General features: G+C 38.8%; 1 protein-coding gene across 7 annotated transcripts in view; it reads left to right on the forward strand.

The window, feature by feature from the left end:
• Window positions 1–14,563, forward strand: part of MAGI1 (membrane associated guanylate kinase, WW and PDZ domain containing 1) — a 538,606-nt gene that overhangs the window by 457,762 nt on the left and 66,281 nt on the right. For all 7 annotated transcript variants that reach the window (XM_081934092.1, XM_081934093.1, XM_081934095.1 and 4 more), the window contains one exon: window positions 14,133–14,164. In XM_081934092.1, coding sequence (XP_081790218.1) covers window positions 14,133–14,164 — 32 coding nt within the window. The remainder of the gene's footprint in view (window positions 1–14,132; window positions 14,165–14,563) is intronic.

The raw sequence follows: 14,563 nt of genomic DNA on the forward strand, positions 1-14,563 counted from the left end.
TTTCCTAAACACAAAGCAAGACAAAAAAGATACTTATGAGAGCAGAAATTCATATAGTTCATTTCTCTTTCTTTGTTAAAATGGTAATAGATCCTTTTGTATCCTTGATCTACCCATCTTATCATGATTACAGGTAAACATAGAAAACTGTTTGAATGGAACTTTAGAAACATAGAAAATTGATGGCAGAAAAAGACCATCCAGTCTGCTCTTTTTAGATTTTTTGTTTTTGTTTTCTTATTTATTTATTAATACATTTTTAATTATTAGTTTTATTTATTTAATTTTTATTGAACGATAGGCATGTGTTTATCCCAAACATGTTTAAACTCAATTATTGATAATTAGACCAACTGAAACTTTATTAAGTAATTGACAGTATTCAGTGCATCAAATCTTAGTTTGATACGCCAAGCTAATCCCTAGCCCCTTAGCTTTCGGTTTGTTTTTCCATTATTACAATCAAGTGAAGAAGGCAGGAATGCTCCTGTCAAAATGGGAAGCTATAATTCATTACTTCCAAATGAGGCAAGATTTGGAAGCAAACCTTAGCCATGGCGTCATTATCCACAAACTAGGTCAGAATAGCAGGAAGTTACAATTTACTGAAATGTTCTCACTAATTGAAGAAAGGTGAGAGCAAGTAGGATTCATTGCAAATATGAAAGTCTGGATCTCCACTGACTCACAGTCAGAGGCATAGATTTGAAATGGGGAAGATTTGGGTTCCCATGAATCTTCTTGTGAGTGATTGTCCTGCCAAAATTACTCTAGAATTGCAGCATAAAACCATCCAGGAAGTCGCAGAAAACCCATAAAAAACATCCAAGGATCTATAAGACACTATTGTTGGTGTTCATGATTCTACCTTAAGCAAAATACCCCGATGAAAATATGTTCATTAAATAAGGTGGAACCAATTGCTTACTAAGAAAAAAAAAAAGTAATGTTTTTCTCAAAATTGCCCAAACATTTCTCGATTACCTTCTAGGCCTTCTGGAGGTATATTCTATGGACAGATACATCATATTTTCAGACTGTATGGCTACAATTATGTTTGATGCTCATCAAACATTGCCATCCTCAATTAGACTCTCATAACATCTCTCGTGTTAAGCATAGAGGTAGAGCATTATGTTTCAAGTATGCTTTGCTGTCTGAAAATCTGGGCAATTTGCCATCATTGAAGGAAAGATTGTTTTTTGCTTTGTATGGGTGAATTCTGCAGGAAAATATTAAGCCATCTGTCTTCTCAAGGGCAAGTGGGTCAGATAGCAAGACAATGAACCCAAGAATGCAGGCATATCTACAAGAGAGTGGATGAAGAAGAAACTCTTTTAGAATTTCCAATGTCTGGATAGAAACACCATGGGAGGACCTGAAATAAGTAATACATGCTTGAAAATCTTCAAATGTTACTGAGTTGTAGGAGTTAGCTTTGGAGAGGTAGATAGTAGTCCTTACAAGTAATCTAAGAACCAATCACCACCTATTGTAAATTTTGCTTGCAGTTAATGTAGCTAAGTACTTTTTTTTTTCATTTTGGCACATCACAAGTTGGTTTTCATGTGTCAAATAATCAACCACCAAACTTGTATTGTTTTTTTCAATCAAACTCCTTTTAGAGAGTGTGGAAGGAGGAAGGGAGGGAAGGAAAGAAGGAAATAATAGTGTGGAAGGAAGGAGTGAATATGTGTGGTAAATTATTCTTTCTTTTTCCTGTACCTATATCTCATCTGAACATCCTAAGTTTCAGGATAGATACAAATCAATGATTTTAAAAAATAAATTTTAAAAAACTGATTTTTTTTAAAAAAATCATTTTTTATTTAAATTGTATTTTTTTTATCAAATTTATTTTAATAAAATGCTTTTGGAGTAAAAATCTATCTAATGGACTTTAATTATATAGCATTGTATATTCTGCAATATTGGGACTATCGGTGAGTCAACTGCGGATCAGAGGAGGAGGAGCTGCTGCGGGACAGAGATGACAATTGCTCTTTAAAAATTATGATTTAAATCAAATCCATCCTAGTATACAACCATAATTAAACAAATGTATAGATTCATCTGATAGGTAAATTTGTAGAAAATAACTTTTTAACAAGAAGTTTAAATAACTTCTTATGTTAAAAGATATAAGTTAGTACTTATATCTCTCCACACTTATATCTGTGTGGAGAGATATAAGTACTAATGTCAAGTCTTGCCCTCTGATCACTTTCAGAATGAGAACAATCCTTTCTGTCCCTAGGCTGAGTCTTCTGGGAAGCAAACTATGCCCACTGACAACATGACTATATGGATGCCTTCTCAAAATTATATTTCCTTCCGCATCCCACACGATCCCAGTCTTTTCAGAATGCAAAACAGAATATTGAAGTTCACTTTTAAATTTTAAACATGTACATGACAAAAAATTCTCCAGTAGCTTGTATGCCAGTTCTTAAATGAAAATTCTTTTATTAGGTTTTGTAATATTTAAAGATCCTAGACACTTCATTTCCCCACTTGTATTTCTTTGAAAATGTTCCTGATCTTTACTATCAAAGAGTCACTAGACCTGTATCTCGTAGCATTTCATCAATCCCTAAGGGACCTTCCCTTAACTGTAACAGTACTTCTCATCCGTTAATCAATTCCACAGGGTAAGACACAGTATTGCTAACTGGACGGAGTGTTCTCCCATGTGATAGATGATTGGCATTATCAGAATTGACAACACTGATTATTCATTACTTGTAATGTACCGGGTGATAGGTTAAGGTCAGTGCAAACCTTAAGTACTTATTTAGAGCAGAGGAAGAATGGACAAGTACATGAATTATCTGACTTTATTAATGCATCCTTTCTCAAATGAGACAGATGTAAATATTATCAATATTTAACAAAGCCACTTACATATTCCAAGTCATTTAATATTCAGATAAAAGCAATATGGATAACTTTGGGAACTTTTTATTTGTGTACAAGTTTTAAAATATCAAATAACACGTGTCTTCCAAAACTTGCACAAACCATTTAAAGTTTGCATAGAACACTCGGAGTCCTTTGTAGAAAATTAAGCAGATAGGCAATTCATGTAATTGTGATGGGAAAATAATTGCAGGTTGTAGGGTAATATAATCGAAATGGGTTCGGTTGCTTTTCCCATGGTGATGCTGTTGTGCAAATGTGAGGAAAATTCAGGGATGCAGCTGCTAGGTGACTATGATGGTGGTTAGAAATAATTGAAAACAGAAAAGGCTTATCTTCTCAGAAATTAATCAGCTGGTTCCTTTGAGCTGCAGGAAGAAGGAAAAATGATCTGAAACTAACAACAATTTGCAAGACTTGAAAACGTTAAATCTCTCAGGCAAATTTCTAAGGAGTGGCCAGGTCTCGCCATTGCAGTAAAAAACACATGGATTCTTGGAACAGCTTAAAGGCTATCACAAATTTATTGTGGCTTAAGCTTTCATAAAGTAGAGCCGACTTCTGCAGCTACACCTGATAAAACTCAGTCTACTATGACTTATAGTACAATAAATCTACCCAGTGGCCTTTAAGCTGCTGAAAGAATGTTTTAGTTTCTTTGGGCTCTGAACAATGAGGTTTTAATTAAGTCATCACTTTGGGTGTGAAACTCTGCGAGCATAGATGTTGACCTAACTGGAGATTTTAAATATAAAAACCGTATAATCCTACAGACTCTAGTTTTGTCCTGGTGTTTTTTAGCAGACGTGATATAATATAACACAAGGTGGCACAGCAGAACCTTATATTGTGTATTAAACAAGGCACGTTTTAACAAGAGGTGAGATTCTCCATTTTCCCTGTTATGACTTACGCACCAGTAAATCAAGCAGACATTAGGTTGTCTCAGCTAAGAGAGACAAACAGTATTTTACTCTGCCTTGCTGAAAGCATATTGCAATGACATGTTCGTCACAAGTGGCTTCTATATATAATTTGGGAAGGTTGAAAAACTGGTGTTTAGTTCAAATAAAGGTTGTAGCTGGGCGATTGACTAAGCAGACGCATTGAAAGCTACAAAATTCAACATGAAGAGGGTGAACTGTGTGCCTAGAATACTCTAAAAGGAATTGGCTTCATTAATTGATTGTCTTCAGTCATTAATGGAACAGGCGTGCCTAGGCCCATTGGAGATTCCCCCCCCCATTTTTTCATGTCCTATAAGTCTGTACTTGTTTTTGAAAATATATGAATCTCAACAAATTTTATTAGTCGTTCTCAAATGCTCTCTCTTTGAATTCCAGAAATTATTAATTAATTGTTCATCATCAGTCTATATCTGATGAATTCAATATATTGCACAGATTGATTGCATAGTTCCTTTTCTACTTTTGGTAGAAAGAAAAGGTATCAATGTTAATGTATTTAATCTATGTTTCCATACAGCGCTAAATAGTAATGTGATTTTGTTTGAGTTTGACTCAGTATGATCTGTGAATCTAACTAAATTCTTATTTGTGATTTAAGGCAACATGTAAATTCATTCAGGTATGATTTAATCAACAGAGTCAGTTAAGCAAATTAGTATCTAGTATAAAAGTGTTCTACCTCATTGCATTAATTTGTTCTTGTTCAGTTGCTAAGTCATCTCCAACTCTTTGTGACCTGATGGACCATAGCAATCAAGCCCACCTGTCTTTCACTGTTTCCCAGAGCCCAAATTCATCTTTGTTGCATCAATTAAACTATCTAACCATCTCATCCTCCTTTCCCTTTTGCCTTCATCAGTTTTTTTTCCCAGTGAGTCCCCTTTTCTCATTTAGTGGCCAAAGTATTTGAGTATCAACTCCAGGATAGTGTTAATATCATTCCCAATATTTATAACTGATATCATAGCTTAGTTAGAGTAACTTGGCAGCTTGTATTTTCTCTCTCTATTATATGAGAACTCAAGGATCCCTAGTGAATAAGTTGACAGTAAGTATAGATAAAACTTCTGAATATAGCATGTAATATAAAATCTTCTGTACTTTTAATGTTTTGTGAAATTTCATAACCTTTTTTAAAAATGATCAAATTAATGTATTATAAATATAACAAAGGCTTTATTCATAATAGCTAAATTGAATTAAATTAAAATGGAATGTTTTGAGGCAAGGACATGTTGAGTGCAAGATGCGAGATGGGAGAAATTAAAGTTTTATAAAACCAGATTGTGAAGGTTGGATACCAGAGGATGTCATTCGTAGGTCTATATGCAAGGCTAACACTTCAGTATTTTTGTCTCGGCATTTAACAAGAATTAGTGTTGATTTTATTGCAGGAAAATGAAATTCAAAGATGTTTTTGATGCATACACTCATGCCAATTCGTCTTTTCATAAATTATATATATTTAACTTTATTTCATAAAGAAGTAATTTTGTTGAAGTAACAACACATCAAGATTTTTTTCCTCTTTGCTTTTTAGATCAAGCTTTGTTTGACTTTTAAAGGAGTCTTTAATATGATTTTGCTGGCAAAATTTTCTGCAGAGTTAATTTAGTATCTTCTTGCTTTCTCCACAAAAATACACATTATTGCTCATTAGTGTAAATAATTAAAAGCTTCTTCTTTTTCTTTTAGAAGTCCTACAAATAGATGTGTATTTACCCAGTAATGTGCCTATTCACCTTTATACTAAGAAGTTTAATTGCTGTTTCAGATGACCATTTGTTTATAGTGAGAGTGAAGCTTATCTTTCACAAAATAAAAATGTTCCTTATTCCAAAGTCCTAGAAAAGCTGGGCAGAGCATTTGAGAATTTCAATATGCCTGGGTCTCCAGGAAGCCCCCATTAAGAAGCTTAGGTTTCCAAGGCACAAAATCAACTTAAAATTGCCAGATTTCTATATTGATTCAACAACTGTGAATCTAGACTCAAACAGAAAATCATCAAACCCAATGGTAGACAGAGAACTTTTTGAAATGCTTAAAGGGGGAGGAGGGGGTGAGCATTTTTTTGCAAATGTTTGCTCCAGAGGCTTTCCCATTCATGAAATGGCAGCCATTAAGGATATCCCCATTTTACCAGAATTGTGCCAGCAGTGCTGCAGCTGCCAAAATAACTAATATGCAGTCCTAGTAGGTTGCATCAATGGAGGGATGGCTTCAAGATCGCGTGAAGTGATAGCACTACTTTATATTGCATCGGTGAGACCACACTTGTAGTATTGAATACTACATCCAATTCTTGTCACCCAAGAAACAAACAAACAAAAAAAAGATGCTAAGACTCTTAAAAAGGGTGCAGAGAAGATAGACAATAATGATAAGGGGTCTGGAGGCTAAACTGTATGATGAACAATTGAGGAAACTAGGTGTGTCTAGTCTAATGAAGAGAAGGACTAGGAGCAATCTTCCAATACTTGAGAGGCTGTCACAGAGAAAAGGGAATCAACCAGAGGTGGGCTGCTGGGGATTTGCAGGGATTCGGGAGAACCTCTAGCTAAGATTCTGCGCAGTTCAGAGAACCCCCAAATCCCACTCCTGGCTGGCCCCACCCAAACCACCCCTCCCAGGGGTCCGGACGTGACCTGTTTTGGATGGAGGTAAGTGCAGGGCACACGCCTCCAGAGGGCCTACCGGCTCTTCAGGAAGGCCTGAAACAGACCCGTTTCCGACCTATAGGGGGCCTCCAGAGCCTGGGGAGGCTGTTTTTGCCCTCCCAGAAGCTCAAGGAAAGCCTCCAGAGCCTGGGGAGGGCAAAAACGACCCCCTGCTATGATGCAGGATGCCGACTAGGCCACGCCCACTATGGCCACATCCACCCAGCAACCGGGCAGAGAACCCCTTTCTAAAATGTTTGAAGCCCACCCCCTGGAATCAACCTATTATCCAAAGCACCTAAGGGCAAGATAAGAATTGGAAGATCATTAAAGACAGATCCAATCTAGAACTAAGGAGAAATTTTATGACAGACAGTGAAAATAAATCAGTGGAATTCCTTACCTCCAGAAGCTGTGGGTTTGAAGCAACCGCTGGAGGCTTTCAAGAAGAGACTGCCATTTGTCCACAATGGAATAGAGTCTGCTGCTGTTGACTAGAAGACCTCCAAACTCCCCTCCAACCCTATAATTCTATGTTCTAGTTCCTCCTGCTGTAGATTTTTTTTTTTTTTACTACATATCTATCTTCTGGGTAGATTTTGAATGTATAAGGTATATTTCAAAGAGAGCACTAGGCTGTAGCTATTCAGCCTCTCTAGGTTTTCAAGAAATCTTGATTGTTTATGAAACTTTATCCTTCCTGAGTTAGAGCTGATTCTTAAGTGGTCTGTATATTATATACTACTATATACAATGAAACAACAGTTCAAATAATATAACAAAGGCTGTAGTAAAGTTATCCTATACATCCAAAGCATCGCTCCTTCCTAGCTTTGTATTTTGTACCTTGCCTGATCTATATTGGACTTCTGCAATAAATAAGTTTTAACAAACCTAATATCACAAAAGAAGGCAGCCCCTTTTACCGTTAGGGCAAGCTATCCCACCTGAGAGTAATCCACCTGAGAGAGAATGTCCCCTCTCTCTCAGTATGTGTTTGTGGAGAAACTCAGCAGCTTTCTGTGATTTGCCCAGGTGAGCTATATTTGGAACTCAGAGACCTACTTGGAAATAGATGTCACTAGAGGCTGACATTTACTTTGCCATGTGCCACTTCTGTTCTTTAAGATTAAAATAATGTTTGAAAAGTGTAAGAGAGTCATTTGGTACAGGGAGGGCGGCAGGTTCCAAAAGAAGCGTCTGTGAGCACATTGATTATAGATGGTTATTTGATTAGTTCCTGCCCTAAGGTGTTTTAGGTGCTGCCGGTATGATTCACAAATCCACGAACAATCTAAGCCAACTATTTTAAAAGAAAATAAATAGTTCCATTTCAATAGCTCGGCGCAAATGCTCTGCAAAAAGAAAGTAATACTACAGCCAGAATTTCCATCATTGAGAGTTGTTCATTATATTGCAAACATGAAGAATAATGCCAAATTACAGTACGATGATTTTTTTTTTAAAAAAAATAATAGTTACCAATGATCCTTTCCCCCCAGCTACCCCTGAAAAAATAAACTTTTACGAATGATGAAGTTTAAGCAGGATGGTTTGCTTCAGATGTTTCTGATAATTAGTTTAGTGTATGTGTTCTGTTTTCTTCGTTTTTAGGTGGACCTCATATGTAGCAGTAATTGGAAAGTGACATTTTGTGTATGTGAAGAACATAATGGGTATATACACCCCTCTATACAGCCCCTGCAGCCTCTTCTTTTGGGATGGACTTTGATTTCTTTATTTAAAAAATATTGTGAATGTTTATGTCCAGTAGAGGACAGTATTCCATATTTAGATGGATCACCTATGCCAGAAATATTCGTTTCTTATATGAGTTTCAATAAACTTCTTCCTCCGTCCCTAATAAATGTGCTTATTAGGTTGTTTTATTTTTAATGTATACAGCAATATCCCCTTTACCTTTTCTTTTTCTACTGGACTTTTTTTGTTTTTTTGTTACTCAGGTCCATCCAACTTTGATTAAAGATAAATCCAGCAGTCCCTCTAGTGATAAATTAATATCTATCTAAGGACTTGATATTGCAGCATAATTTGCCATCCTTCTGCCAGAACCAATGAAGCCAGCAGTGTAAGATTCTTCTGAAGTTAATGAATGATTAATTTATTAATTAAGATCGCCATTCATCTGGATCTCCCTGGATGTATTATTTTTTATTTTGCTCCAAGTGCACTCTGGTCAGCAACAAAAATAAATCCTAAAATCCTAATCCAGGACCAAGAACAGGGAATAAGCTGCAGTTGGGTTGGAAGCATAGCTAGTGCTTCCCAGCTGTTTCCTCTGACGCATGAAGGAAAGAGAGACTGGCTAGTAAGCATATAGATGAAGTGATTTAACAAAATAACAGAGTTAGAAGTGTTAGGGTTGGAAGCCTTCTATCCAATTCCCTGCTTAAGCAGGAGGCCTATGCCATTTCAGTCAAATGGCAGTCCAATCTCTTCTTAAAAGCCTCCAGTGATGAAGCACCCACAACTTCTGGAGGCCATTCCACTGGTTAATTGCTATCACTGTCAGGACATTTCTCCTTAGTTCTAGATTGGTTCTTTCCTTGATTAGTTTCCATCCATTCTGTCTTCAGATGCTTAGGCTGACCCACTCTTCCTTGTGACAGCCTCTCAAATATTGGACACTGCCGTCATGTCAACCCCTAATTTTTTCTTTTCACTTGATATACCCAAATCCTGCAACCATTCTTCATATGTTTAGCCTCCAGCCATCTGTTCCTCTTTTCTGTATTCTTTCCAGAATCTCAACATGTTGTTTTTTTGTAATAGGGTGACCAGAACTGGACACAATATTCAAAGTGAGGTCTTACCAAGGTATTATAAAGTGGTACTAACACTTTACGTGATCTTGATTCTATCCCTCTGTTAATGCAGCCTAGGACTGTGTTGGCTTTTTTGGAGGTTGCAGCACACTGCTGGCTCATATTTAAGTACTTGTATTCTTCTTGTGTTTTTGCTTCCAAAAGACTGATGCTATCACTGATAGAATTGGCAGGGTCTTAGTGGCCATTCTTATAAATCAAAACAAACATACCACTTAGTTCATCTATACTCTCTCAAATATCGAAAGGAATTGTAATGCCTCGTCTCCTTGGCTCAGTGGTGGGTTCCTACCGGTTCGGACCGGTTCAGCTGAACTGGTAGTGGTTTGGCGACCTGGGTCACTGGAACCAGCAGTAACCCAGGCCTGCCTCGCCCCTGAACCGGTTCTCCGGGCGGTGCCATAGATGCCGCCATCTTGTTTTTTTTGCTTCTGTGCATATGCAGAAGAATTTTTATTGCACTGCGCATGCATGCACATCAAGCATGCACACGAGCAAACCAGCAGTAGTGCCTGCCGGAACCCACCCTTGCCTTGGCTCAGTGAAAACCTAACATTTACCCCAAAGCCTATTAAGTTTTAAATTTCTCATTTCGTTCAATAACTGAAATAGGGTGAAAAGTCATATTCCAGTTGTGGCTTAGTGCCTGATTGAGCTCTGTTTTCGGCTGCAACAGCCTACTGCAACCCTTTGCCAGCGAAAACACACGCAGCCCTCCTGGGTTTTCGCTGGCAGAGCCCCCGCAGGTCGATTCTTCGCTGTTTCCAGGGCAGCCCGCGGGCCGGATCTATGCACCCCATGGGCCGGATCCAGCCCCAGGGCCTTGAGTTTGACATCCCTATTCTACTACATCTGACGTTACAATCCGGAATGTATCATTCATTATTACTGAGGTTTACTAATTTGTGGATTCGTTGATCATATTTTCTCCACAAACTGAGAGTTCATTTGGTTTTTTGAATTTAAATCTGCTTGCTCTTCACTCTTGAATACTTTCCTAATAAGGTTGAGGATTCTTGAAGTATTTTTAAAAAACTCTGATGGTTTTTTAATCACAAAGTCTAAATGAAAAATGGAAAAAAAAAACCATTTCAGATACCTTGGACAAAATGTTAGACAAAAGGGTTATGATTCTCTTAGGATAGCAATTTAAGAGTTAACCAAGGATGTTCTTCCTTCCTTCCCTATCAATCCCAAAGGAATGGGGTGGGATGTTATGAAGAGGTAAGACAAGGGCAGTGGTGGGTTCCGGATTCCGTTCCAACCTGTACAGTTGGAATGGCCCCGACGTCACCCACATGGACGTGTGTAGTGTGCACATGCATCGTACTTGCCTGTGATGCTTTTGCAAGGCTCCGCGACGCTCCAGCTGCTTGGCGGAGCGTCACGCAGGTGCTGTACGCGCCATGTGCGTGCGCGGAAGCGCCAAAGGCTTAAAGCACAGGTAAGGAACTCGGGCGGGCAGGTGGGCCCTTCGGAGCACCATACCGGAACGGTACCCAGTGCTCCGGGCAGGCTGCAGTACGCCCGTACCGGGGCATACCGCTGGCAACCCACCATTGGACAAGGGTGTATTGAATCCAGTGGCACCCAATATTTCCTGTCAACTACAGAAAGCTCATCAAGAAAAAGACCCCTTAGGAGTACAGTTAAGGGATGGCTGTGATCATTAATATCAGCTGCTTTGAATAATTTAATCTCCAGTGGTAAATGCTCAGCACTTCATGTTATTATTCACAGCTCTCATTTCTCACACCTGCTCCATGGAGATGTGCTCTTCCTGATGGTCATCACCCAAGAATGCTAACTCAGAATGACTGAGAAACCTGGTTTATTATTTGGAGTAAGCAATCAGATGCCCACTTCTACCTCTCTGCTCCAGTAAGTGGAAGTAACCAGACAAAATGTATTATTGTTTGGAGCCAGAGGTTTAGACTGATTCCACAAGGTGCCTTGTGGATAAGGTATGGCTATAAAGCTAAGGTGGTCTGTCTATCTATATATTTCAGATGAACTCAGTTTGCAAAGGAAATGAAACGACAAAAACCGGCATTCTGGCAAAGTTGCTCTGAACCACCAGGCCAAAATTCTCAGCAATTCTGGGTTGGCATTTTGCAAAGCTACATTGAATCCAATTACTATTCAGCAAAACCGACTTTTGCACTGTGCATATTTAATTTGACCTGTTTTCTGATTTTTTTTTGAGCCTATACTCCACCAGAGGCCAAAGAGGGAGAAACTAAGAATACCAAAAGTCCTTCATTTACAATCACGCATTTAGCAACCATCGAAAGTTACGATGGGCCTGAAAAAGTGACTTACGCCTCGTCCTCACACGTATAGCCATCCCAGAGTCCCTGTGATCACGTGATCAAAATTCAAGAGCTTGGCATGTAGTTATGATAGTTGCAGAGCCTTTTGGGGGGGGGGGTGTCATAGGATCATTTCCCATCTGACTTTCGACAAATATAAAGTTAATAGGAGAAGCCAGATTTGCTTAACAGCTATATGACTCACTTAATAACCATGGCAAAAACAGTCATAAAATCAGACATGACTCATTGAGCTGCCCTGTTTAGCAACAGACATTCCAGTCTATAGACTGGAATCCAATTGTATGTCTTGAGCTATCTGTAGTATGTTTCAATATTGCTTGCCCTGAAGAATTTGCAGATTTTATTATAAGAGGGAACATATTTCTGGCTTGTTTGTTCTTTAGGGACCATCACATTTCTTGCCTTTGAGTAACCTGCCACAGGAAGGGCTTTATAAGCACAGACTCCTTCAAAAGTAATTGTTTAATTAATTAATTTTTCAGTACCATACGACCCCAAGTCAGCTCGTTAACGTAAGTAAGTGCTCTCAACAAAAGGATTTTTAGGCAGTTGCTAGAAAATGCAGTTTGAGCATGCACCCTGCTACTGTTTCCTAGCTACAATTACTGTCAATAGACAATTTAGGGTGTAGAAAATGTGATGATATGGACAATATGCGGAGAAAGCAGCCCTGCTCTTAGCATGAGCAAATCAGAACTAAAAGCATTTAATTCCGTGTTTATCCCTGTTGGTGGATAGCGTTCTGATCAAAGGGAGCCATAATTTGGAGGGCTTTACTCTACAGGCTCAGGGGATGACAACTTAGTGGCGTGGATCATAGTGGTTTATTAGCAACAATTGTTTGATGGTGATACATGATCAGTTCTTTGTGCTACTCTTTTTTTTAAATCAGGCGTGTAATCTTTAGCATTGGGTTATCACAATACACTAAAGAGGTAATTCTTTAAAAGGAAGGAAACGTGTTGAGTTCTTTTTACATTATAAGACTGAGTGTGAGGATCTATATCTGAAACTTTGCCCACTTGTTCCACTGTAGGTTTTTCTTCAATTCCTGGTTTTTATTTTTTATTTTTTGTTGTTGTTCCTTACCTTTCTCCCATCAGGTTAGGGATCTAGTTTTCTCCCCCCCCCCTCTTTTTTTAAACCAATCAGCTCACATAAGCACCAAATCCCATTTCCATCTGGACATTGTAGTACAAAAAGTGGTGACAAGGAAAATCTCTTCATCCCATACTTTCCATTTGCAACACACACACACACACACACCTGAAAAGAGAAGAAAAAAATGCACAGCAGTTTTAAGGGTCTGTGTTCAAAATGCAAATACCTCTTCTGGGCTTCTCCACTGAGTTTTAAAGGTTTTTCTTATTTGCATTTTCATCCCTCCTCCTGTTCCTTAGCGGTCCTTTTCACCTTTCTTTATTCAGACAATCTTAGTGGTGCATTCATTGTGAATCTTCTGTACTCTGCACAGCATGGCTAGCTGAGGGTCTCCTCGTACAATGATGCAGACTAGACTTGGCAAGAAACTTAGGGGGGTTGCCAGTAGCATCCACCGTAATAATTGACCTTGCTTTTCATTAAAATGTTTTCTTCCTTTGTTCTTTCTCGGCTTTGGCTTTTGTTTCATCGATGCGTTGGTGACAAGAAGTCTCAAACGCTTTTTGCCTTTTGTTAAAGTGTTTAGGATCCTGCCTGTCTGCCTGTCTCTGTCTGTTTATCTATCTATCTATCTACCTATCTATCTATCTATCTATCTATCTATCTATCTATCTATCATCTATCTATCTATCTATCTATCTATCTATCTATCTATCTATCTATCTATCTATCATCTTCATCACCGTCCTTTTGTTTATGCACCACCCCACCACCTTTCCAATTGGTCTGATAAATTTCACACGCCGCTTGCATCAAAAGGTAATATCCTCAGCTTAATTGTAAGCTAAATCTCTCTTAATCCAGGGGAGCATTTGAGATTCTATCCAAGTGTTCAATTTCCCAGGCCTCTGAGGTCTGTGAATTTCTTTCTCCAGCCTCCAGGCTGCTGCAGCACAAGTCAGCATAGCTAATGCAGATATATCTCCTCCCCCTACACACACACTCTCTCTCTTTCTCTCTCTTTCCCTCTCTCTCCCTCCCTCCCTCTCTCTCTCTCTCATTTCTCTCCTCGCACCAACTCTACACCCCCCCCACCCTTGGAAAAAAAAATGCTGTGCTTTGATTCGATATGAACAGACTTGCAACTCCGGTGCTCCAGAAACATCTGACATAACTCTGCAGATGGCTATGTTCGGATGATACACCTAAGGCTTGGGGAGTTTTTTTGTTTTTTTTTTTTCCTTCAGGAAGGTAAAGATCTATATGCTAATCCTCTCTTTTTCTCCTTGTTGCCATCTTTTGCAGGATTGCCAGCCCCTAAGAAGAGCCCAAAGTCGGTAAGTACTTTTCAGCTACCAAACCTGTTTGATTATTTTTGTCTGGGGCGTGGGTGGGCGTTTCTTGAAATACAAATAAAAATAAGGTGGGAAGCTAGATCTATGCAGCCGCCTCCCAATCCTAATCCCCATCCCCATCCCCCCACCCACCCACCCACCTTAGCCAGTCCCTTTGAAAGTTGCCCGATAACCATTTTATGGCTGCACTAATTGCTTGGCATGGCTTTTGCTGAAAGGGGGTGGGGAAGGCAGGGCATAAAGTGGTTAATGAAATTGGTGCGGGCGGGAAGACTTGCCTTGAAATCAGTTTAGTAACTTAACATATTTCTTCTTTTAATATTGGGCTATGGAGGCATTTAATTCAGGCTTGAAGTGCCCTTTCTTTCTTTTTTCTTTCTT

Source organism: Natrix helvetica (genome assembly GCF_964273705.1).
Source record: "Natrix helvetica genome assembly, chromosome: 1".
NCBI lineage: Eukaryota > Metazoa > Chordata > Lepidosauria > Squamata > Natricidae > Natrix > Natrix helvetica.